The sequence below is a fragment of the Gossypium hirsutum genome, chromosome D06 (genome assembly GCF_007990345.1).
Source record: "Gossypium hirsutum isolate 1008001.06 chromosome D06, Gossypium_hirsutum_v2.1, whole genome shotgun sequence".
Taxonomy (NCBI): Eukaryota; Viridiplantae; Streptophyta; class Magnoliopsida; order Malvales; family Malvaceae; genus Gossypium; species Gossypium hirsutum.
In genome coordinates, this window is record NC_053442.1 from 60262461 (window position 1) to 60286713 (window position 24253).

At 32.0% G+C, this 24253-nt stretch overlaps 2 protein-coding genes and 1 long non-coding RNA gene across 6 annotated transcripts; 1 reads left to right on the forward strand and 2 right to left on the reverse strand.

Annotated features, from left to right (window-relative positions):
* Positions 1 to 473: 473 nt before the first annotated feature.
* On the forward strand, positions 474 to 3047 carry LOC107900461 (eukaryotic translation initiation factor 3 subunit G). Its single transcript, XM_016826066.2, has 2 exons — positions 474 to 1277; positions 2302 to 3047. The coding sequence occupies exons 1-2, from the start codon at positions 884 to 886 to the stop codon at positions 2838 to 2840; spliced, it is 933 nt and encodes a 310-aa protein (XP_016681555.1). The 5' UTR covers positions 474 to 883; the 3' UTR covers positions 2841 to 3047.
* Positions 3048 to 3576: 529 nt separating this feature from the next.
* On the reverse strand, positions 3577 to 7185 carry LOC107900460 (BTB/POZ and MATH domain-containing protein 3). 2 transcript variants are annotated; one of them, XM_016826064.2, is made up of 4 exons: positions 6528 to 7185; positions 5429 to 5777; positions 4584 to 4860; positions 3577 to 3996 (listed from the first exon to the last, which is right to left on the reverse strand). In XM_016826064.2, the coding sequence occupies exons 1-4, from the start codon at positions 6917 to 6919 to the stop codon at positions 3782 to 3784; spliced, it is 1233 nt and encodes a 410-aa protein (XP_016681553.2). In that variant the 5' UTR covers positions 6920 to 7185; the 3' UTR covers positions 3577 to 3781. The 2 variants fall into 2 exon arrangements, with proteins under 2 accessions (XP_016681553.2, XP_016681554.2); XM_016826065.2 differs by having other exon boundaries at positions 4549 to 4860.
* A 5081-nt stretch (positions 7186 to 12266) lies between these two features.
* On the reverse strand, positions 12267 to 16556 carry LOC107900462 (uncharacterized). Of its 3 annotated transcripts, none has more exons than XR_001684946.2 (11): positions 16127 to 16556; positions 15932 to 15987; positions 15647 to 15721; positions 15457 to 15551; positions 15208 to 15248; positions 14967 to 15034; positions 14620 to 14817; positions 14320 to 14450; positions 13040 to 13201; positions 12820 to 12924; positions 12267 to 12587 (listed from the first exon to the last, which is right to left on the reverse strand). It is a non-coding gene; the product is annotated as an uncharacterized lncRNA (long non-coding RNA). The 3 variants fall into 3 exon arrangements; XR_001684945.2 differs by having other exon boundaries at positions 14620 to 14878; XR_001684947.2 differs by having other exon boundaries at positions 14620 to 14878; positions 15932 to 15980; positions 16127 to 16544.
* Positions 16557 to 24253: the final 7697 nt, after the last annotated feature.

The following is a 24253-nucleotide window of genomic DNA, read 5'->3' on the forward strand; positions in this document are numbered from 1 at the left end:
CCTAATAACATAAGAGAAGAAAAAGAAGAAGAAGAAAAAGAAAAAGAGATTGTAAAATCCCTCTCAATGTCTCCAACGGCCTCAATACAATCGACCCCACAAACAAACCAGCAGAACCGATAACAAGTACTCCGACCACCACCACTTGCACCACCATTAAACTAGGTCAGGGTTTTTCTCCCCAATATTCTTCTTCTTCTTATCTTAGTTGTTACTATTGTGGATAAATTTCAACCTCCCCCAACACTTGCATAGCCAAATGTATACTTCATTAATTTTTTTCAAGGCTAAACTTTGTCCCATAGAGGAATTTCTTCCTAAAATACTAAATCAATAAATCACCAAAAAAACAACTTTCTCTGCCTATTTTTGGTCAATAACAAAAAAACAAATATTGAAGGACAATAAGACGAATAAAGCATGAGAAAGAGAGAATGGTATGGGTTTTTAGTATTTTTCCAGTTTCTAAATCCTAATTTTGGTTTCAATTTCTTTTTATTTTTTTCTCCTTTCAATTCAAAGTGATTAGATAGAGGAAGCAAATAAGGTGAAAAGAAAAACACTCAACACGGAGAAGAAGGGAAAAAAAAAAGAGCTTTCCCACAGTTTTTCTTTTTCAGATGAGTTTTTTCTTTTTTCGTCGCTTCCATGTGGGATGCCAACATGGCAAGTTAACGGGCCACCAGAAAGCATTAACGGATCATCTCAGCTTTTGGTTACATCTGTAATGGTAGCGACTATTTTGTTATTTTTTAAAAGTTGAGTGACTGAATTGAAATCAAAGTGACTATTTTATCAGCTATCCAAAAGTTGAGTGACTATTAGTACAATTTACCCTAATAAGAAAACCGGCACGTTTTACATCAACATTGAACGACAAAACATGTATGGTGTCGTTCACTTCACAACAGGCTCTCTAAACATGCCGATCGACAAATCCGACCCGAACCCGAACCAATCTAAAGCGAGCAAATTTCGATGGGGGGAGCTAGAGGAAGACGACAATCTTGACTTTTTGTTACCGCCCAAGGAAGTGATCGGAACTGATGAAAATGGGATCAAGAAAGTGATCGAATACAAGTTCAACGACGAAGGCAATAAGGTGAAAATAACGACGACGACCCGAGTCCGAAAGCTAGCCAAGGCCCGATTGAATAGACGGGCTGTGGAGAGAAGGAATTGGGAGAAATTCGGTGATGCCGTGCATGAAGATGTGGGGAGTCACCTCACCATGGTTTCCACTGAAGAAATCATTCTCGAACGACCTAGAGCCCCTGGTTTGATTCTCGATTCTCACTCTCTCCCTTTTTCTTTTATTATTGTTTTCATTTCTTCTAGATTTGATGAATGGGATGGAAATGGACTGTGTGCATTCGGATATTTGTCGATATTTGATCTGCTTTTTGCGGGGATTTCGAATTCAGATATTCTGAGTAACAACTGATATCTAAAATTTGTGATTTCAGATTTAGATATCCTATTTCTTGCGGTGTCCGATAATATTCGAGTTCATATAATATTTGATCAAGGAATTTTTTATTTAATTTTTCTATGGAAAATTTTTGATAGAATTGGTGTTTGAACAAATAATATTCTTGCAGAATTAAAAGCTAGAACTTGTGATTTTATCGAATAATAAAATGCCTAAGTTTGTGAACAACCTTGGCCTAACTGCAAGCGTATTGCGTTGTATGAGAGCTTGGTTTCGATTAGCCAATCACATACCGGCTTGTTAGTGGCCTTTTTTCACAGTGAAAAACATCTCTATGTTTCACTTTTGAGCCATTAGCTACATTCTTCGGATGCATGATTTTGCATTCGTATTTCCGCACTTACCTTACTAGCTGTGGAAACTGAAATTCCGCTCCTATTTTTGTTCAATCACTTGATTTTTTGTTTTAAATTTTAATGCTTGCATATTTTGTTTCGGTTTCGTGTTTCATTCGAACACAATGGCTAGGTTTTGCCAATCTCACATTAGCTGAATGGCTGTTTGTTTCATGTGGACTGGCCATGAGGCCACCAATAGCATTGTGTTTTGTTGGCATTTCATTGTAAAACTGCAAAGCCGAATTCTTGGTTTTGTCCCAAGGCCATAAGCAACATTCAAGACATGTGTTTCCCGCACTTCATGTTTCTAAGTCTAGACATTGAAGGTTTCTATCATGATGAAGACTATGTTAGAATTGCTGGAAGACGCTCATGGTTAAATTAGGTTGTAAATTTCTGGACTTTCGGTTTCTATCATTAGTTCATCTTTTGGATGTCTAAACTTCTGAAACACAGAGTTATTATTAACAGGTATGAAAGCCGAAGAAATAAAGGTACCAGGGGACAGCTTGGCTCAGCTAAGCAAAGGAGGTGCTGTTCTCATGGTGTGCCGCACATGCGGTAAGAAAGGTGATCACTGGACTTCCAAATGTCCATACAAGGATCTCGCTGCTCCGGTTGAAACCTTTGTCGATAAACCTGTGGCATCTGAGGCCTCTGTGGCTGCTTCTGGATCTGGAAAGGGAGCTTATGTTCCACCAAGCATGAGAGCAGGTGCCGAGAGAACTGCTGGATCAGATATGAGACGTAGGAATGATGAAAACTCAGTGAGGGTAACAAACTTATCTGAGGATACCCGGGAGCCCGACTTGCTTGAGCTATTCCGTCCATTTGGTGCCGTGACTCGCGTGTATGTTGCTATGGATCAGAAGACGGGCACAAGTCGAGGCTTCGGTTTTGTTAACTTTGTAAATCGAGAGGATGCGCAAAGAGCTATTAACAAGCTCAATGGCTACGGTTACGACAATCTCATCCTTCGAGTCGAATGGGCCACACCAAGAGCAAACTAGAACTCATTCAGTTGCAATTCACTCTGTAAGTGCAGATTTTAACCCTTTTTTCTTTAAATTATTTTCCCCGGTTATTTATGTAAGTTGATTTCATGGTTGGCATTTGTGTCAATGTTATCATTTTTTTGACTCAAGTGGAAACAAGAGAAAGAAAGTGTTCTTTTGTTTTTCTCAAATAATAAAAGATTAACAAAATTTTCAATGTTAGACTTTGTTGACTGTTTGTATGCTTGGTTTTCTTTTTCTAAATTTATACATGATTTAATGTAGAAATGTATAAAAATACATATTTGTACAAAAACTATATAAAGATACAACATTTTAAATAGAGATGGCAAAACTCAAACCACTCATGGAATTCAAACCGATTTGTTCCGAATGAAATGATATTTTTTTTAAATAAATTTAAATTTGTTAAAAACTTTTGAACAATCTATTATAAATTCCGAAAATCTGCTCTTTTTAACACAATACTTAAAACTATCTATAGTCCATTTGCAACTCATGAATAAGAAGATAATATGCCTTAACACACTCGAACTAAAATTCAATCAGCCAAATTTGTTACACCTATGTATTGCTCAAATTTAAATTTCTTCGATTAGGTTTAATTATACTAATATATTAGTCTTATCTAATGTTAATTATAGATAAAAAATACATTAAACTCACCAACTAGTCAAGCTAAATATTAGAAGTACGGACTCCAAGTATCTTTTAAAAAAGACGGCCAAACTGAAACTAATAGCTTATTTAATTGCCCCAGAAACCATACATTTCAGCATCAAGAAAACATAGTTCCTTTATACACAGAACCAAAAAAGGCATTTCCAGTTCTAACTAATATATTACCCACATGTAAATACATAACAATCCACTCCAAATATTTCAATGGTATGCCCCCAGAAACACCCCCAAACACACTTACCGTTGATTGCCAATCAACGCCTCCGAACTCGCCTGCCATTGGGATTCATCGGTTCTGCTGCCGGACCTTCTGCTGCAAGATCCATCCCGTATACACTGCTGACACTCCTCTTCCGACTTGAAAGCAGACTCGAGCTTTCCTCGCTGGATGCAAAGGCCTTCAACATCTCCGATAACAAAGATGGACAACATTCCTCCAAGTGCTTGAACCCTTCTGATTGCATCACCGCTGCAGAATAACGGAAATATACATTAGCTTAAGCATTACCATTGCCAAACAAGAAAATATGTTAGTTTGTAATGTAATACTAATTCCAACTTTTCAACAGAACCAGGTTCATGTGATAAAAAATGATCTATCACAATCACTTTCCATTGTCCTCGGAACAAACACATTCAGAGCTTGTCAACGATTGACCGGCCATGCATAGAATTGACTGAAAGAGACAAATGACTAACTGGTGCATCCAACCAAAACAATTTCACTTTACTACGAACAAATTTTCAGGGATAAATTCCAACACCTGAAGCATTTAACAGTTTTGAGCACACAACTTGCTATGCCTAGACCAATATCATGCACTAATTCGTTTCCCAGCATTTTGCAGAACAGTTTTATCTAAAAATTTCAAGTACCAAACTGCTTGGAGGTTAAGGGATTAGGTGCATTAACCTTGAGGAGGGTTTTGTACTTGAAATACAGGCATCTATCGAAGAGTTAGACATGCATAGGAAAGCAAACTTCTGATGCAAACAATACAAAAACCCAAGTTTACATAACCTGGAATTTGCACCGGTAGTATTTTGAACACACACCTCCCAAGTTTGACGGAGTTGCAGCAAATTTTAAACATATGGCCTTAAGCTGTGCACAATGGTGCTGCTCAGCAAGTGCAAGGGTTGTTGCCACCGTATCAGCATTAAGTTCTTCACACAATTTCGCCTCACACAACACTTTGAGTCTATCTAAATTGTACAGATCAGCAGCAGCCAAAAGATGCTGAACCATGTTGGCAGATGTACACATAGATGTGGAGTCTACAATTTCTTGTACATCAGGAAGCTTGTCGGTATAAATAAACAAGAGCATTGCCTGGAAGAACAAGAAGAAGAACAGGTAAGGGTAATGATGAATTCTCATTTGAGATGATCTTCATTAGCCAATAAATGAAAAAGCACATCAACATAACTAAAATCTATACTTGGATCTTCACATCCAGGCAAATATAAGAACCACAATTTGTTGAATCCTATTTCTAATCAAATGAATTACGAAGAATCACATTATTTCAAGGGTTTGCTTGTGCAATATTCTTAATTTTAGGTTCATTCTTCAAAGTCCAAAAGAACCTAATAGGAAGCATCACCTTGAAGATAAAAGACTCAAAATCTTTCATTACTTCTTTATGCAAATGAATTCTCATTTGAGTTAATCCTTTCATTAGCCAATGAATGAAAAAGCACATCTATATAACTAAAATCTACACTTGGATCTTCACATCCAGGCAAATATAAGAACTACAGTTTATTGAACCCTATTTCTATTTCAATTAATTGAGAAGAATCATATATTTATTGCAAGTTTTTCCTTATGCAATATACTTAATTGTTGGTTTATTCTTCAAAGTCCAAAACCAAAAGAAAGTAAAAGGAAGCATCACCTTGAAGATAGAAGGCTCAAAATCTTTTACTACTATTTTATCCAAGTTAGGGTTTCCAACGAGCCCGAAAAACTGTGCTTTAAAAACAGGTGAACGTGCAGCAAGGATCAACTTATGTGCTTTAAATGTCTCATCACCAACTTGAAACATTATATCACACCCAACTTCGGATTCTAACAAAGCTCTAAGATTCTGACCCATGTCTGATGGCGGTACAGGAATAGAAGACAGTTTTGGTCCCTCAAGGCGAGTTCTGACTACTCCAACAGTGCAGTTCATGATTAGGCAATCATCCTTAATGTAGTCAGAACTTTCTAAAGTTGTTCTTCTAAAGAATCGTTTGTAGCCCCTGAATGCATGGAAGAAAAGAGGTAAAAGCAATATAATATGCACTTATTATAGAATAAATATTATAGTAAAGCTGAAAGAAACTTAGATGCTCAAAATAAAATGCACATATTTTAACAACAGAGATGAACATGAAACATCGAAAGTGATGTTAAAGGAAATCACCAATAAAACACTTCTTCAAAAAGAGAAAAGTTACTGGTTTCTGCCCCTAGAACCATTTTCTTTTTTCTTGTTTCAGTCATTGCCTCACTGGGTCCTGTCCCAGGCTCACTTAAGTTATACTAACAGCTTCTAAGTGGTTTTTAGCTTATATGAGTTCATAATTCTCAGACACCTTAAATTGGTGCAATGCTTAGATCCTCAAAAATAAATGTAGGAGAATTTGCCAAAAAGATGTAACCCTACCAAACGCTTAATAACAACTCCATTGAACCTTACGGAAAAATAACTACAATTCAAAGTGACTACACAAACGTCTCAAAATCTATATAAAACAATTATTTTCATATCAACTTATAGCTTAAACACGATAATGACATGGGAAATTTAACGAACACACACGAATTGCTGAACCTCCATTTTCGATCAAAATTCACCAACATATAGAACCATATCACTATAATGTAAAAAAAAGCAAGTACCCAATAAATTATAAAATTATTCTCCCAATGCACAAATATATATAGAGTTTCAAAAAAGAACATAAAATTATATACCAAACTCCTAAAGTCTAAACCAAAATTATTACCACATGCTTCCTCTGTACTTCAACGTATAAGGCCCACTCTCCAACGCTCTGTCAAAGTGACTATGAACCTTATGCTTCCCTTTCCCGCTCTGGTCAACAAGGGTGAGCTCGAAAAGCGCTCGAACATCCGTACCTTCGCTAGCCAAGGCAATGAAAACCGAAACATACATCGCACTATCCTCCGGATTTTTACCGTCGGGGTAGAAGTAAATCGCCCAATCGTAGCCTCCAACCGTAAAAATATCGCTTTGTATACATTTCCCGGCACCCATCCCTTTCGCCAACGAGTAACCCTTGATCGTGAATTGGTGTGACCCGTTCACCGTCTCACTCACCGATTTCGATTCCGAATCCTTGAAATCTTCCATGTTGCTTTTCTTTCTTTTTTTCATCGAGTTCCCCAAAACCCTAACCCTAGAAATTGCATTTATTGGGTAAATTTGGAGAAATAAGTGAGGGTAAAATGTGGAAAATAAGAGGTTAAGGCTATTTCCTTATAAAAATAGAGGTGACGGTGATTGTGGTGGCAGCAGCGACAGCAGCGGCGGCGGCGATAAAATGACCGGAGGGGAAATGTTAAAGAGGTTTCTTAGAGGTTTTTTTTCCTTTTTCTCCTGCTTCGGTGGAGTTTGGGGGTTGGTTAACGGGAATTGTGTATGCAATATATATTTTTAAACAAAATTAGCATTTTTTTATGATGTAAAAAAGTAAATAGTAAATGGCTAATATACTAAAAAGCCCTTAAACGACTACTAAACTTTGAAATTTTGATGCATTAGAAATTTAAAATTTATAAATTTATAGAAAAAATCAAATTTTATAAAATATCAAATTTTATGTATTTTAAATTTAATAATAATATAAAAATATGATAATTTATAAAAAAATTTAAAATATATAAAATTAATAAAAAAAAGTTTGGAATGAATCTAATTTAGAAGTGTTCGTGGATTGGGTTCAGGTCGGGCTTAAGTATGATATTAATATACTTTATGCTTGCTTAAGCTCAGCCCGACCCAAAAGATGAGCTTAAAATTTTGCCCAAGCCCGACTATATTTGTAAATAACTAACCTAAGTCTGTTTTTGCCCACTCATATTATTTTTAAAATATATATTTATATTATTTTAATTTAATATTTAATATTTTAATATTTTTTATTTATTAAAATTTTATATTTAGTTTTCTTAACTTTTTTAATAATTACATTATAGTAGTATTATATATTACTATAGATTTAATTTTTATGTGTTATAAATTATATAATATAAAACATTACAAACTTAAAAATATATTGGGTCGGGTTGGGCTTGGGCTTTAAATGTTGAAGCCCAAGCTCGGCCCATGTTTTAAATAGGTCATCCAAATCCATTTTTCGGACCTAATATATTTTTTTCCAAACCCTCCCAATTTCGAGCAAGCCTTCGGGCTTGGACGGGTAACTCAATCCATGAACAGGTCTAATCTAGTCAAATGATTATCCAGATTCAAATGTATTTGGAGAATTAGTTGTCTAAGTTCATTCTAGTGACAAATAATAGTTTTAATATTTTTATAATTTTATATAATTTTATATATTTTAGATTGTATATATTTTAAATTTCAAAATAATAATATTAAATTTAAATATGTATATATATAAACTAAAAACTTATGTCTAAAATAAACTTGGGCAAATGGTTGTCCATATTTAGATGAACTTGGAGAACCATTTGTCCAATTCATTCCCTATATGTTAAAAATTTATATATTTTTAAAAAATGTTAAACACTTTTAAATATTTTTTCACATATCAAATGTAAAGCTTTCACTTATCACGTGCTATTGATCATTAATACCACATTAGTGTGTTTTAATGGTGTTAATCAGGTACCTAGGAAAAGTACCAAGTTAGCTTACGGTGTTTAAGTTTAGTTCCCAATTAGATCCAAAAAAAGTTAGGCATCTAGGTACCAATTGTTAAGTTTAAATAGTTTCGATGAAACCTTCAATTTCTGTCGTACGTTAGGACAAGTGAGGAGTGTTACAAATGCTTCTCATATGTAATGCTAGAAAAACAGGCTCGAGCCAGAAAAGCCTGCTCGTGCTGATCCAAGCTTGTAACAAATATGATCTGAGAAAATTTGAGCCTAATATTGCTTGAGCTCAAGAAAGCCCGAATCTATAAGAATTTGAGTCTGAGATCAATTTGGTCCAAGATCGAGATAAATCCAACCTGAAGCCCGAATTTATAGCTGAACAACCATAATAGACAATAATTAATATAATTTTACGATATTACTTAAAATATGTTCATAAGCCTTACACATTTATATTAAAATTTTATTAATAGCAAAAGTAATTAATAATAAATCTTTATGTTAAATTATAAAGTGAAATAAATTTTTAAAAATATTAATCGAATATAAAATATTTTTAATATTACAATTACATAATGTATAATAAATATATAAAATTAATAATTATTAAAATTTATAAAATTTAAATTTAATGATAATATAAAATATATAATAACATAATTTATTAATTTAACAATACGATAAGTACTTATAAAAATTGATTAACATGATTTATTATGCGATACTGAGAATATTACTAATAATTTTAATTTTAATGATTTGGGAATTTAGGTTTTGTTTTTTATTGATTAATGTTTAATGTTTTTATTAATATTATTATCTTTATATTAATTTTTAATTTGGAATGAATTTATTTTTATTTAGGTTGGGTTTTGAATTAAAGTTTAAATTGGGCCTACGTTTGGGTTTGTTTGGTATTGGATATGGTTTTAAATATATTACACGTTTAATAAGTGTAAAGTTGGTTAATTTCGTTTGAACAATTTTTAATTTCAAAACCGAAATTGAACCGATAACATCAAATCAACTGCTTACCTAACCCAACCTTTGCATATATAAACTAGTAATATAATAACTGATAATATTTAATCATTAATACATATATAAACTATTTATTATATTATATTATATTATATAGTAGGAGGACTAAGTTTTAAATGTATGAAGAGTATAGAGACTTAAAACATATTTCAACCAATATAATAATAAACAATAATATGTAGTAATTAATATATTATGTACTACTATTATAGTATATGATCTAGTATTACATAATGTAATAATATATTATAAAACTATTAATACATATATAACTATTGATTAGTCCAAAATCAAAATCGAATTAACTAATCGATTTACTTGAATTGGCTCGATTTAGTCAGTTAACAGTGGCGTAGCTAGGGGCTGGTAGGAGCCCCTAAAATGGAAAATTTTCCATTTAGGTGCTTTAAAATTTTTAAAATTTTTAATTAGTAAAGGTCAAATTACATTTTGGCCCCCTAAAAATGATAATAATTTTATTTAATCCTTTAAAATTTATAAAAATATAGGCTGTTCAAATGGTAAAATTGCATTTTTAATTTTGTAAAAATTAAAATTTAATTTTGACCCCCTAAATTTTTTTTATGGTTTCGCCCCTATCGGTTAAGTAGGTCTTAATAGCTAACTATAATAGATGATATACTATTATATAATAGAATAATATAGTATGTAACTATTACTAAAACTTTAATACATATATATAACTATGATTATATTATATATTATAATAAAAGATATAGTATTACATAATATTATAATGTTTAATTATTAATGCATGTATAAACTATTAATATATTATATATCATATGCAGGGGCAAAGCTAGAAATTTTTTTTAGGGGGATCGAAATTAAATTGTAATTTTTATGATAGTAAAAATGCAATTTCACCGTTTTAATAGCCTATATCTTTATAAATTTTAAAGGATTAAATCAATTTTTTTTTATCATTTTTAAGGGGTCAAAGTGTAATTTTACCTGCACTAATTTAAAATTTTAAAAATTTTAAAAGGCCTAAATGAAAATTTTTCCATTTTAGAGGGGACCGCAGGCGTTGCTAGCCCCCTAGCTATGCCCATGATTATATGAATATGATATAGTATTATATAAAATAATAGTAACGCTAACTTTCAAGTGTACAAAGAGTATAGGAACTTAGAGTATATTTCAACCAATATAATAATAAACAATAATATATAATGAAAAGTAATATATTTAAAACTATTAATACATATATATAACTATTAATTGGTCCAAAATCAAAACCGAATTTATCAATCGATTTGCTTGAATTGGCTTGATTTGGTTGGCTAAGTCAGTCTTAATCTCTAACTATAATAGATGATATACTATTAAATAATATAATAATATAGTATATGAGGAGGGATCCACTTACACCGATGTAAACCATTTTGTATCTCTTTGTATGACTAATATTTTAATAATCTAATTATTGAATTTATCGATATAATTTTACTTGTCCTGCACGTAAAATTTTTAATCGATCCAATATTTCTATCATATTGATCTAAAATACTATATATATATTGATATTTATTGAACAGATCGAAATTTTTTCATAAAACAAAATAGTTAGAATTTTTAATTTACATAAAATTTGACATACATAATATATATGAATGAAATACAAAATGTAATGGTTGGATCGTGAAAATATTAATCATACAAAAAAAATACGAAATGTAGTAAAACTACTTTAGTTTTATACTTTTACACTGATGTAAGTGAATCCCTCCCCATAGAATATAACTATTACTAAAACTATTACTACGTATATATAACTATTATTATATTATAAATTATAATAAAAAATATAGTATTACATGATATTATAAATTTTTTAATCATTAATTCATATATATATAAGTTATTAGTATATTATTTATTATATGATATGATATAGCATTATATAATATAGTAGGAGGGCTAATTTTTAAATGTACTGGGAGTATAGAGAATTAGAACATATATATAAACAAATATAATAATAATTAATAATAATTAATAATTAATATAGTATTACTATTATAGTAGGTGCTATAGTATTACAGAATGTAATAATATATTTTAAAACTAATAATACATACATAACTATTAATTGGTCTAAAATCAAAATCTAATTTACATACTGATTTGCTTGAATTGGATCGATTTGGTCAAATAAGTTGGTTTTAGTAACTAATTATAATAGATTATATACTATTACATAATATAATAATATAGTATATAGCTATGACTAAAATTATTAATACATACTAGTATTCCTATCACAAGCATATGCGTGTGGACACGATGTATTTGGAATACTAGTGTGCGTTAGAATATAACATACAATAAATAATTAAAATGTTAGGTTTGGAAGTAATTAATAAGGACACATGCAATTTGTAAAATATTTACTATACCAAAACAAGCTTTTAGCGGCGCGTTAAGAAGCGCCGAAAAAACGCCGCTAAATAACGTGTGGCTAACTTTAGCGGCGCTTATCCCACAAACGCCGCTATAGACCGAAACCTTTAACGGCGCTTATCCCATAAACGCCGCTAAAGACCAAGACTTTTAGAGGCGCTTCTCCCACAAACGCCGCTAAAAACCAAGAACTTTAGCGGCGCTTTTCCCACAAACTCCGCTAAAAACATTATTTAAAAAAATATTTTAATTAAATAATATTTACTTCTATCATAAATATTTTATTATGTTTTATTTTTAAATTTTAAACTTTAAACTATAACTTTAAGGATAAAAAATATTAAATTAAAATTTATATTAAAATTTTAACTTTAAAGCTAAATATAAAAATTAATGAATTTAAATTAAGAAAATTAAAACAAGTTACATTCTATATTAGAATTACATAAGAAAATTGTTTACATTCTATATTAGAATTACATAAGTTCTGTTTACAAGTTACATTCTATATTAGAAAATTGTTTATAAGTTACATTCTCTCATGACCAACTCTCAAAATCAACTATTTAAGGGATCTTTTTTCCCTTTACTCGGTGTAACCGAGTTGCAACAGGTGGTTTATCCATACTTTTCTTGCCATCCCACATGTAAACATCACATATAGCAGTAGCAATTGCAGCCTAGTACTTACCAGCAGAAATGCTTACGATTGTTTTCTCACAAAGGGAATATAGCTGTACAAATTCATCCAAATGAAGTAAATTAGTTTTAGAATTTAAAATAATAAATTAATAACACAATTAAGAGATCAGTTAGCACATTAGGAAGGGAGAGAAGTATATTGTAAGAGAATAACTTGAGTGCCCACATGACTCTCGCAAACTAAAATATATCAAGTGATTACAATTAGGATTTTCAACCTTTCACTGTCCTTAAACCTTTAGAAAGTATGATTACAGAACATACTTTAGCATTTTCCTGAATAGATAATTTTGCCAGTCTCTCTTTCTCAGCACGCTGGAATGCAGGTGGATCTGATCCTTCATCGAGCCCTCCTGAAACCTTCATGAACTGCACCAACCAGTAACAGCATGAACTTGAGCTTCAATGATAGAACAGTTTCCAGTGGTACAATTGTAACGGACAAAAGAAGACAGGAACGCCTAGTAGGTACATGGGTGCTCACCTCTTCATAACATTCATTACAAAGTCCATAGGCAAAAGGTTTTCTCTCCTTGTGCCTACATAGCACTTCATCTAAGTTGGTTTCTTTTGACCCAGTATTTGGTTGTTTTCTATTTAGTGAACTAGTTCGAAGCTCCCTCTCCTTTTCCGTAAACTCCTCCATCTGGTCATAAGTTTAAAACAGTGGAGGTATTTTCAAGAAATGAAATCAATATTTAAAAAATAAATGCAACAGAGGATAAGTTAACTACATGCAAAATACAACAAATTCAACATAACACTTGTTGTAATGATAAAAAATTGGCATCAAATTTTTCATAAAATTATTTAGATACTCCTTAGAGTGGACATAATCAATAAGAGTAATAGCAGTAAAGATTCACTAATCAAATTCTACCATACAAAAAAATAATAGCAATGACACGTGTTACAATTACGACAACAACAACATAGCTTTTCTCCCAGATGGTAATTATAAACAGAAACAATTAAAGCTGAGAATTAAATATACTTTTTTTCATATTTCATTTCTTTGGGTCCTTTTCTCTTTTTTTAATGTGCCAAAAAAAAGAAGAAAAAAATCCAACAACATGCCAACTATACTTGCTGTTCCTAGATCTCTATAGTGAAACAGCAAGGGAAACCACAATGTAGCAGACATGTCATTAACAAAAGATACCAACATATAATTGTCAACATAAATGATACCATTTTTCAAAAGATAAAATCAAGGCTTTGCTTGGTAAAATGGAAAAAAAATTGGAAAGATTAAAGATTGAAGGAGAAAAATAGAAAGAAAATATTTTTGTCCTTTCTGTTGGTGCACTTGATAGGAAAGATGGAAAAATAGAAAGAAAAGGTAATTTATTTTCATCCATTGCTTGATAGATTAGAAAAATGAGAGGAAAGCAAATTAAAATTTAAGATGTGAAAGGCAAATTACCAATGAGCTTGAATACATTTTATTACTTTACATAGTGTTAAGCATCCAACCTAAAACTACTTGGCAGTATATGGGGAAACACAACTTGAATATAAGACAAGAAACCAAAGACTTAACAGACATGAGGTTACACCAATTAACACTGACCCTCACGAGCTCAACAAAAGCCCACATGTGAATAACCTCATGTTAAGCATCCAACATAACACGGAATTCATATTCAATCACATTGTTCACATAGGCTTAATGAAAGGTGCATAAATCTGCTGCTAAAAGTCAGGTTTGAATCTCATTCTCTCTACTCAAAGATTACTTCCAATGCCAATTGAAACAAATACCTTAGCAGGAATCCATTTTACATGACCAATAGCATCCATAGCAGCCTGATAAAAGCCTTCCATTGATGCAAACCATTGTTCAGTTGCCCTAAATATAGTAGGCTTCTTTGTACGCTATAGATACTTATGTTCTGCATAACAGAATAGGTATGGTGATTACTGGCATGGGTACCCTTTTTTGTTTAACACTCAGAAAAAGAATAGCAGCCAACAACAGACCTTTATAAAATTATCACAAAGAATAATAATAACAACAATAATAGAAGTAGTAGAAAGATGAGCTTTAAATGAAAAACCTACCATATGATTCTTCCATTATAATGGACAATTTTTCATCCAAGTATTTGATAACTGCAGCATTACCATCTCCAAGAACATCAAGCCCATTAAACTGCCCAGCTTCCTCGGTGAACTTTCCATTATCATGGTCTTAACTTGTTCCAGGCTTATCATAGATCAGAATATGAGAATTGCAAGTTTCTATTATGTATATCTTACCTGAGTCACAAAAGCATAGAGTGGAAGAGTCACATAATTGAAAAGGAACTGTATGATAACCCTGAAAAAGTTGCAAATTTTACATTTTATGAGAAAAGTTTCCACTTTGTTAAATCAAAATGTTGGCCTAAAAAGTTGCATGAACTCACCCCATTGAGACTCTAATGATAACGTCTTCAATATGTTCATCGTAGCAAGATCTTATCGTAAATTCATACTGAAATTTGATGAAAAAAGGACTTATTAGATAAGGTGATCAAACAAATTGCATATGAAACACGCAACAGAAAGGAAAGAACTACATGTACAAATTTGCATATCAAACAATTTGCTCATAATCCCAAACCAGAAATACATGTACAAATGAATCAAACATGCTATTGTACTTACAATTAAGGGGATAAAAGGTAGCCATAAATATGAATACCATCCTGTTGATGAAGAGCAAATTGATCATTAATAATTAGTAAGCTCAAAAATATCCATCACTATGTTCATATGATGACACTATTGAACTTAATTCTTTATGAATATGATGAGATACTTACCATGTGTATAGGCAAGACAATCATTAACTTAGCATCGTAAAGTTTTAACTAATAAAATTGAAGAACACTTGGTTAGCTTGAGACTACCAACCTGATCCCTATAACAACTTTAAAATCATCCTCTAATGATCTCTTGATGTATTTCTGGAAATCGAATTTTGTTTCGTTTTCAAGTGCCAAATGTGCCTGAAAGCATTGCAGATTGAAGTTTCAATTAGAAACAAGAAAATAGGAAAAATAAAATAACATAAAACTCCATAGAAATCCATGGCTTAGCTTACCATGATAAATCCATGCCTCAATGTCAGGTAATCAACCTTCGTGACTGACCCAAAGAATTGTCTAAAGAAACAGACCTATAAATAAAGAATCGAATCAGAATTCATAACCATAAAATGTCACCTAAAGAAAAAGAATCCCATGCTATAAATTCAATGGTTGCTGGACTTATTTTACAGAAGGTACTCGGATTTTTCATTTTTCTTGAAATGCTCAAGTTTTTTCGTAAAAGTCGGGCCCTCCAATTATATGAAAAAAAGTTCAAATGCTCATCTGATTGTACTTACAATCCAAAGAGTTAAGGTAGAACGGCTCCAAAAGCTCAGATGCCTAAACCTGAAAACTAATAATCATAAAGTGAACCAACTGAATTAGAAGTAAAAAAAATAGTTCTAAAACAAAAAATATAAATGAAAAGGCAAAAGACAAAAGACAAAGAGAAAGACAGAAATGAAAACGCAAACACAAGTAAAGATTCATACCTGAAATCAGTCTCCGACAAAGCAACCAAAAAGAAACAGACAGACCCACAACAATAGATTTCAAACAAAGAGTGAAACAGTGAGTTTTGCAATAGAAAGCTTAGGGATTATCCCTCACGAAAGTAGACAAATAAAAAACTAAAAAGAAACAGACAGACCGACATCGATAGATTTCAAACACATAGCGAAAACAAGGGATTTCAATATCACCAAAAAAAGAAACGGCAGACAAAATCTTTGGGTTTCTCCCTCTCACGAAAAAGAATGAGGGGAAATATTGAAATGAAACCGAGAGAGAGAGAGATAATGAGAAGGAAGCGGGATATGAAAAGTCTGAAGAAAACGGGAGTGAAGAAAAGTCTAAAGATTAGGGATTCAGGGGGAAAAATTAGGGTAAAATGGCAAGATTTTATAAAGTTAAATGATTTTTGCGGTGTTTTTTAAAAAAAACACCGCTATTGTCATTTTGAACAATTTTTTTTTTTTTGTATTTTAATTAATATAAATAAACAAAATATTTTTAGCGGCGCTTTTTAAAACGCCGCTAAAGACCCCAACATTAGCGGCGCTTTCTCAAAAACGCCGCTAAAGACCCCAGCATTAGCGGCGCTTTTCCAAAAACGCCACTAAAGACCCCAGTATTCGCGGCGATTTTCAAAAACACCGCTAAAGACCCCAACATTAGCGGCGCTTTTCCAAAAACACCGCTAAAGACCCCATCATTAACGACGCTTTTTCAAAAACGCCGCTACAACCCCCAAAGGTAAGAAAACGACGCCGTTGGGCTTTGGTTTTTTGCGGCGTTAAAAAACGCCGCTAATGAAAAACGCCGCTAATGCTCTATCTTTAGTGGCGATTTTCTTAAAGCGCCGCTAATGCTCGATTTTTACCGGCGTTTTTTATCCAAACGCCGCTAAAAGTGTCGTTAAAAGTCTGTTTTGGTGTAGTTTGAAAAAAATAAAACATATGGTGTTGTCATCAATCACAAGTTAGTGTCAAATTGACTCGTGAAACTAATTCAATCAACAACATTTTGTCATTTCCCTAATCAAGTTGGTGTCCGGTTGACTCGAGACATCAACTTAGTCTGTGGCTTAAATAATAGTATAAATACAAATGGTGGAGGGAATAAAATGTGCTTAGTAAAATTAAAATGCATGGCAAAAAATCAAAATAAAGCTTTGGTGAGTAGTAAATTAAAGGTTTTAACAATTCAATCAATGTGAGTTCAAATTCAACAATATGCATATTTTTATTGTATTTTTTAAAATATAAAAAAAAACCTAAAGTACCCTTGAATTATATAAATTATTTTAAATACAAAAAGATAATTTTGTCATTTCCCTAACCAAGTTGGTACTCAGTTGACTCATTACACGAATTTAATAAAGGGCTTAAATAATAATATAGATATATAACTATTATTAAATTATAGGTTAAAATAAAAGATAAAGTATCAATAATTATGCATAATTTAGTATATTATAAAACATATCTATAACTAGTAATACATGAAATGTTATTAAAATTTTAATATTTTAATAAAATATTTTTTTATTAAATTAGATTTTGAATTGAGTTTTAACTTTTACAAAATGTATTTGGGTATTGAGTTTTTTTTTAAATTGAGAGTTGACTTATAATTAGTTTATTTTGACTTTTCGTAATAATGAGTATAAGATTCAAGTTTGGTGTAACACCTCTTACCCGTATTCGATGTCGGAATAGGGTACGAGGCATTACTAAAACACATACACTTGTATACGTATTAAACCGATTTATAAAATTTCATCCGAATTAAAACTGTTTAAATTATTAACATGCTTTTATAATTCTTTACAACCTATCCTCGAATTATTATATTCATAAATAATAGAGCCTATAAGACTCGATACAAACTCATTCATATACTCAATTTATCCATTAAATTATTTCAACCTTGAATAATTCACATTATGCTAAAATCAACACTAATAACAATCATAAATATCTTCATATTAATTTCACATATTACTACATTACATATCACGAGCATATGCCAAAAGTTCGTATACACAACCATCAACAAACTCATTTCTCCTTTAGTCGACTAGTAAATTAGCCTTAATATTCATACCAACCATTAAATCTCACCATTTTATAACATCTCATAACCAAATGATTCTAATAACAAGATATTTTATAATCATCCTTATGACTACAGATATTTCACAAAGCATGATTATCACCCAACATTATCTATGTACCAAAATCACTAATTCACAAGTAATAACAATTCAATGTTTTATTTCAGTTCCATTCAATTCATAACTCTTCGTGTTCACAATTCAAATTAATTTCTCAATCCAATTTGCATTTCAATACTATAATAATTCTTTTAATTCAAATCATATCCATAATAGTTTTCATTCAACTCACAAACAATTCAATATCGATATTTACCTTATGTTTATTACTAAACATATTATTCAATTTTCAACAATTTTTATTAATAAATTCAATACCAATACGAATCTACTATTCAATTCGGCGTCTATCGATTATAAACGAACATATGGCCAATTATACACGAATCATTCATATATTTTATTTTTCCTCCTCCTCCTCTCCATTCCACATCCTTAATGTACATAACACTTTTAGAAATAGCATTCTCTATAGTTTCACTATCCATTCAACTTCAAATAAGTTGTCTAGTCGAGTTACAGTCACTAAATTATTTTTATCCGGAGCTACAGAGCTCCAAATTAAGTTCCGTTAATTTTTCCCGAAACTAGACTCACATACTCACAATTCTTTAGTGCTTCATAGTTATTCTTAGAGTCACCATTTCACTGTTCAACATCTCTGACCTCTCTTCACTAAAAATGAATTATCTCATTGTACAGATTTCAGATGATATCTCCGTTTGTTTTCTTTGAAAATAGACTCATTAAGGGGTGTTACATTTGGGCTCAATGTAGTATATTTAGGTTTTGGAATATGAGTATTATGTTTATAAATTTAATAATAAAGATAAAAGTTATTCAATTATCAATATATTATAATAATAAACAATAAAAGATATGTTTGTCAATTAACATACATATCGTATAATAATTTTTACATATAAATAGTAATTTAATTATTTTATATAAAATAACTTTATTAAATATATATCATTTATACTTTTTATAAGGTAAATTTGAATTGTGTTCTCATTGTATAAAAGTAAAATGAATCATTACATTTGAAATTAAAATATTTATAACTTAAAATGAATCATTCACTTTTGAAGAAAATTTATTCGACCGAGCGTCTCACCATGAGGTGCACTGGTTTTCTTTGTAAAGAAGAAGGATGGGTCATTACGATTACGCATAGATTATCGCCAGCTGAATCGGGTGACCATTAAAAATAAATACCCTCTTGACCTGTTACTAATTATAGTGGTAGTTTAGATACGTTTCGACATTTAAGGAACTTATTTTCTAGCTATTTTAGTATTAATTATTGCACTTCCGATACTTAGTAGTTCAATATTAAATATTAGTAAAATAAGTGTTTTTACACAATTTTGAATGTTATTGACTTATGCGACCACTAATGTAACCATTAATTTTGAATGAAATTGAAAATAATTTAGATGCAACCACTAATGCGGACGAACCCATAGAGGAAGTAACCAAACCAATAACTAAGTCGGAGATCTAAAAACTGAAAACACCAAAGATATCAATCCCATCAAGGCTAGAGGACGAACAACGGAGGGACGAGGCTTATTTTGTAAGTATTCCTAACTTAGGGTGGGTTTGGATGGTCGATTGGGTGCAGTGCGGTGCATTTAGTTTAATTTTTGTCTCACGCTACAGTATCGCTACAGTATCTAATCTCACCGTCACTGCTATTTTTACACTAACCGCAGGTAAACGCACCGCCCATCCAAACTCACCCTTAGTTAAATCCCTCAATTCAAATTTTCACTATTATAACGTATTAATAAAATCCCAAAATATGCCAAGTATTTAAAAGAAACAATTGCACGACATAAGAAAATGGAAAGAGGAGAGCAAGTTAACATTGATGCCTTATGTAGTGCATTAATTGTGAAAAAGATACCCCTAAAATTAAAATATTCAAGTGGTTTTACGATTACAATAAAGATAGGGGATTAGTATTTTAATAGGGTCCTTTACGATTTAAGGGCCAGTATAAACTTAATGGCCCTATCGATTTATCATAAACTTGGAATCAATGAGTTAAAGAACACATCTATAATGATATAGTTAACCAATAGATATTTGGTACAACTGAAAGGTGTACTCGATACGGGAATTTATAATCCCTGTCGACTTTGTAGTCCTCGTCACATTTCCTGGTTCAACGGGCAATGTTCTGATACGATATGACATGAGTTCGATACGAACTATTACAGGTATAGATATGAATTACATGGAAAATGATATTACATGGTATATGGGTATATACAATGGATGATACATGTATATGCAATTTGATTAATTGTTAAGCTTATCTATGGCTTGGTTTATATATCTGTTTACATGACTAACATGGTTGAGGTATATGTACTTAGGCATGTGGCCAATATATGTTGGGATATGCTTTGATTACTTACCTTATATGTGAATAAATGGTAAGTTAAATTCTATGATATACGAACTTACTAAGCTTAAATGCTTACTCTATGTATTTTCCGTGTTTTATAGTGAATCTAAAGATCATTTGGGTTGGAAGCTTGTCAGGGCTATATCACACTATCCATCAGCTCTTTTGGTACTTTCGGTTGGTTTAATTTTGGTTATAATGGCATGTATAGGTTATTTTGGCTAATGTTGACCTACATGTTTTGTTGTTATTTTGGCCATCTATATGCCTTGTGTCTTAGCACTTTATTGATAGTATGAGTTTAGTATATGGTATGTGAATATTTGTTCTCTAATGGTTGATGTTTGGATTGCTATGCTTGAATTATGGAATATGAAAACTATAGCATGAATGTGCACATTGTATATATGCTTTGTGATAGAATGCAATCGTGGTAAATTAACACTTTTGTGGATATGATTTACATGGTCATTTGATGCTAGTCTTAGAATGGTGTTTTGGTACCAAATGGTTACGTTTTGGTAAGAAGTTTACATGTTAATATTTGGTACAACTATGCGTATATGTTAGTTAATCAATTAGGTAAGTTTGAATACATGGTTAACATGTTTATAAATTATCATTTGGGGTGCGTAAGGGCATATTGGTTGTATGTGATTATACCATTTGTATAAGGCTAGAAAATTCATGGATTTAGTATCATATTATGGCTTGCTTATATGCATAATGTTGGGTGTAGGTTTATGCCAAATTGGGTGAGAAAAATGGCTTGTAAAATGGCCTATTTTCGTCTACATTGGCATGTGTCTCAGCCATGTGTGACACATAGCCAGGTAGCACGGCCGTGTGTCCCCTGCAATTTTTAAAGGGTTACAAGTCAGGCTGTTACACGGCCTAGCACACAGGCGTATGGCTTAGTCGTGTGACCAAGTCAGAGAGTTACACAGGTACAGACATGGGCTGGGACACGGCCGTGTGTCTCCATTTCGAAGGCCCACACGACCTAAGACACAGGCATGTCTCTTGGCCGTGTAACCCCTTCAGCTTTAAAAATTTTAATGTTTTCCAAAAATTTCTTTGAGTTTCTGATTTAGTCCTGACTTGTTTCTAACGCGTTTTATGGCCTCGAGGGCATGTATAAGGGACAACATGAATGATTTTGATTGGTTTTTTATATGAATATTGTTATGTTATGAAATGTTCAAAATTTTGTTTATTTGTATTGTAACCTCTGGTAGTACTCCGTAAATCTGTTTTGACGATGAATACGGGTTAGGGGTGTTACATTATTCCATCCTTGTGGTAAGACATGGGTATGCCTAAGAGGCATTATCTGAAAGAATTCTCAGCAATGAACCCGTGTAATGATTTTTTCATGGTGACTATCATAATAGGGAACTTGGGGTATTTGGAATGTTGATGGTGCAACTGTTTGGCAAACTTGGAATTTCTTAGTTCTTGTATTTAAGTTATATGGGATTTTATTTCTTGAATTAAAATGTTGTATTCTTCTAACAAATATGTCTGTCTGGACTAGATTGAATATACGATGTAACTTGTGTTTTAATAATTATTGGGTCTTGTAAAGGAATCCGTCAAAAGTAGTATTTATTGAGTATCGTTCTGAGGATCGTATCTAACTAAACTGCAAAGGAATTGTGTAACGAGATTCAAAATATGGTGTAAAGTCTAAAATTTATCAGTCAAGTGAAATGAGTATAAAAAGGTTAAGTGCAAAGACTGACGTATCGTTATCCGCTAACCAATAACTTGAAAAGTATCCGCCAAGGTTTAAGAAGGATTCCAAACCCTTAGGTCGAAGACTTCTACAACACTTTTTAAAGGAAATAATGAGTGAGACCCACTAAGTTCCTTTGTACTTGTATGCATCTTTTGGTATGCAAGTCTGATAATCGAACTAGTGCACGAGGAATGACCAAGCCAATGATGTGCCATAGTGGTAGATCGAGGGCAATATTATGCATACAGATGGACATTCTTAGAAATATGTTTGTCAAATGACAACTAGTAATACACACTACGAATATGTATGTTAAATCAAACATTTATGTTGTAAAGTTTTATACTACCTTTGAAAGTCTGTGACAAATGATGTATGTTTTATTCAAACTTATTATCTTAGAAAGTTTTATACCCATGTCTCTCGGCCGTGTGTGACACACTGCCTGGCCATATAGGTGTGTGTCCCCTACACCTTTGAAAAATTTCAATATTTTTCGAAAAATTCTTTAAGTATCCGGTTTAGACCCGACTTATTTTTAATGTTTATTTTGGGCCTCGAGGGCTCGTATTAGGGATGAGATGATGGAAGTTAATTGGTTTTTGACTTGGATGTGATATGAAATGAAATGTCTATTTGTTTGGTCTGTAAGTCAGGTAATGCTCCGTAACCTTGTTTCGGCATCGAATACGGGTTAGAGGTGTTACATGGAAGGTATGGAATAGGTACCAAAATGTACATTTTGCCAAAAACAGGGGCCATGTCTATGTCTCGACGACCAACATCCCTCGTCATAACGTCGACTGACGATAAGTGACACTGCAATGTTAAATTGCATGAAGTCATGACATGACTTACTATATTGGTGATGTCACGGCGTGGAAGTCATATAATTGTAATGTCGATCCTGAATTTTTAAAATTTTGCAATTTGGTCCTATTTCATACTCGGGTTAACAAAAGAGCTTTCATAAGCTCATATAAGACCCAAAAATGATTATTTAACATAAATTAAATGTGATTGATGTTTAATTGCATGTGTGAATGATTAAGTACTACCTAATTGATTGTTGTTATTCCGGTAACAAATGTAGCATTCCGTAACTCAGACCCGGTGATCGGGTTGAGTGAGGGGTATTACACAAGGTATGATAAGTCAAACAAGATAACAAATGGCTTAACATAAACTCAAGTAACTTAAGGATCAAAGTGAGAAATAAATATTAGTTCTTCCTTCCCCAATATTCACTTAATTTCATTTTCAACTCAACCCTTTTTGTCTCACCCCTCGTATATCTCCAACATTCAATAATAAAACATATAAGTAAAAGTAATACCAAGACAATGAAATAAAAGTCACTAGCACTTTTTTTTAAGAAACAAAAAGAATATGTTTTATCTTCTCTCCTCAATTCATTCACCATAATACTCATTCTATTTTTAAGCTCAAAATAATGATATTTGTCGAAACCATCTTTTATTTTGAAAAAAAATCTGAAGGGATCGACTTTGAAAATAAAAATAGGAGTCGCCACCGATCTTTTATTGGGGTGTGATCGGATCACCTTGAAAACAATTTTAGGTCTACGAATTTTGAGAAAACAGGTTTGGGAGTCGGTTACACACGAGGAAGGGTTAGCACCCTCGCAACGCAAAAAAATTGGTACCGAATTGATTGCTTAATATCTTAGTTTTGAAATTTTGAAAAGATTTTAAAATACGATCCTTTGAAAAGAAAACTTAAAAAATTGAATTGGATGATAAGACATACCCATTTCAAAG

What these genes read in the sequence shown, in the direction of transcription:
- LOC107900461 (XM_016826066.2), top strand. Translation starts at nt 884, where the DNA reads ATGTATGGTGTCGTTCACTTCACAACAGGCTCTCTAAACATGCCGATC. An exon ending in CGAACGACCTAGAGCCCCTG is followed by an intron (nt 1,278 to 2,301) that starts GTTTGATTCTCG and finishes TATTATTAACAG; the next exon opens with GTATGAAAGCCGAAGAAATA.
- LOC107900460 (XM_016826064.2), bottom strand. Translation starts at nt 6,919, where the DNA reads ATGAAAAAAAGAAAGAAAAGCAACATGGAAGATTTCAAGGATTCGGAA. An exon ending in TTGAGCCTTCTATCTTCAAG is followed by an intron (nt 4,861 to 5,428) that starts GTGATGCTTCCT and finishes TTGTTCTTCCAG; the next exon opens with GCAATGCTCTTGTTTATTTA. An exon ending in AACTCCGTCAAACTTGGGAG is followed by an intron (nt 3,997 to 4,583) that starts GTGTGTGTTCAA and finishes GTTATTCTGCAG; the next exon opens with CGGTGATGCAATCAGAAGGG.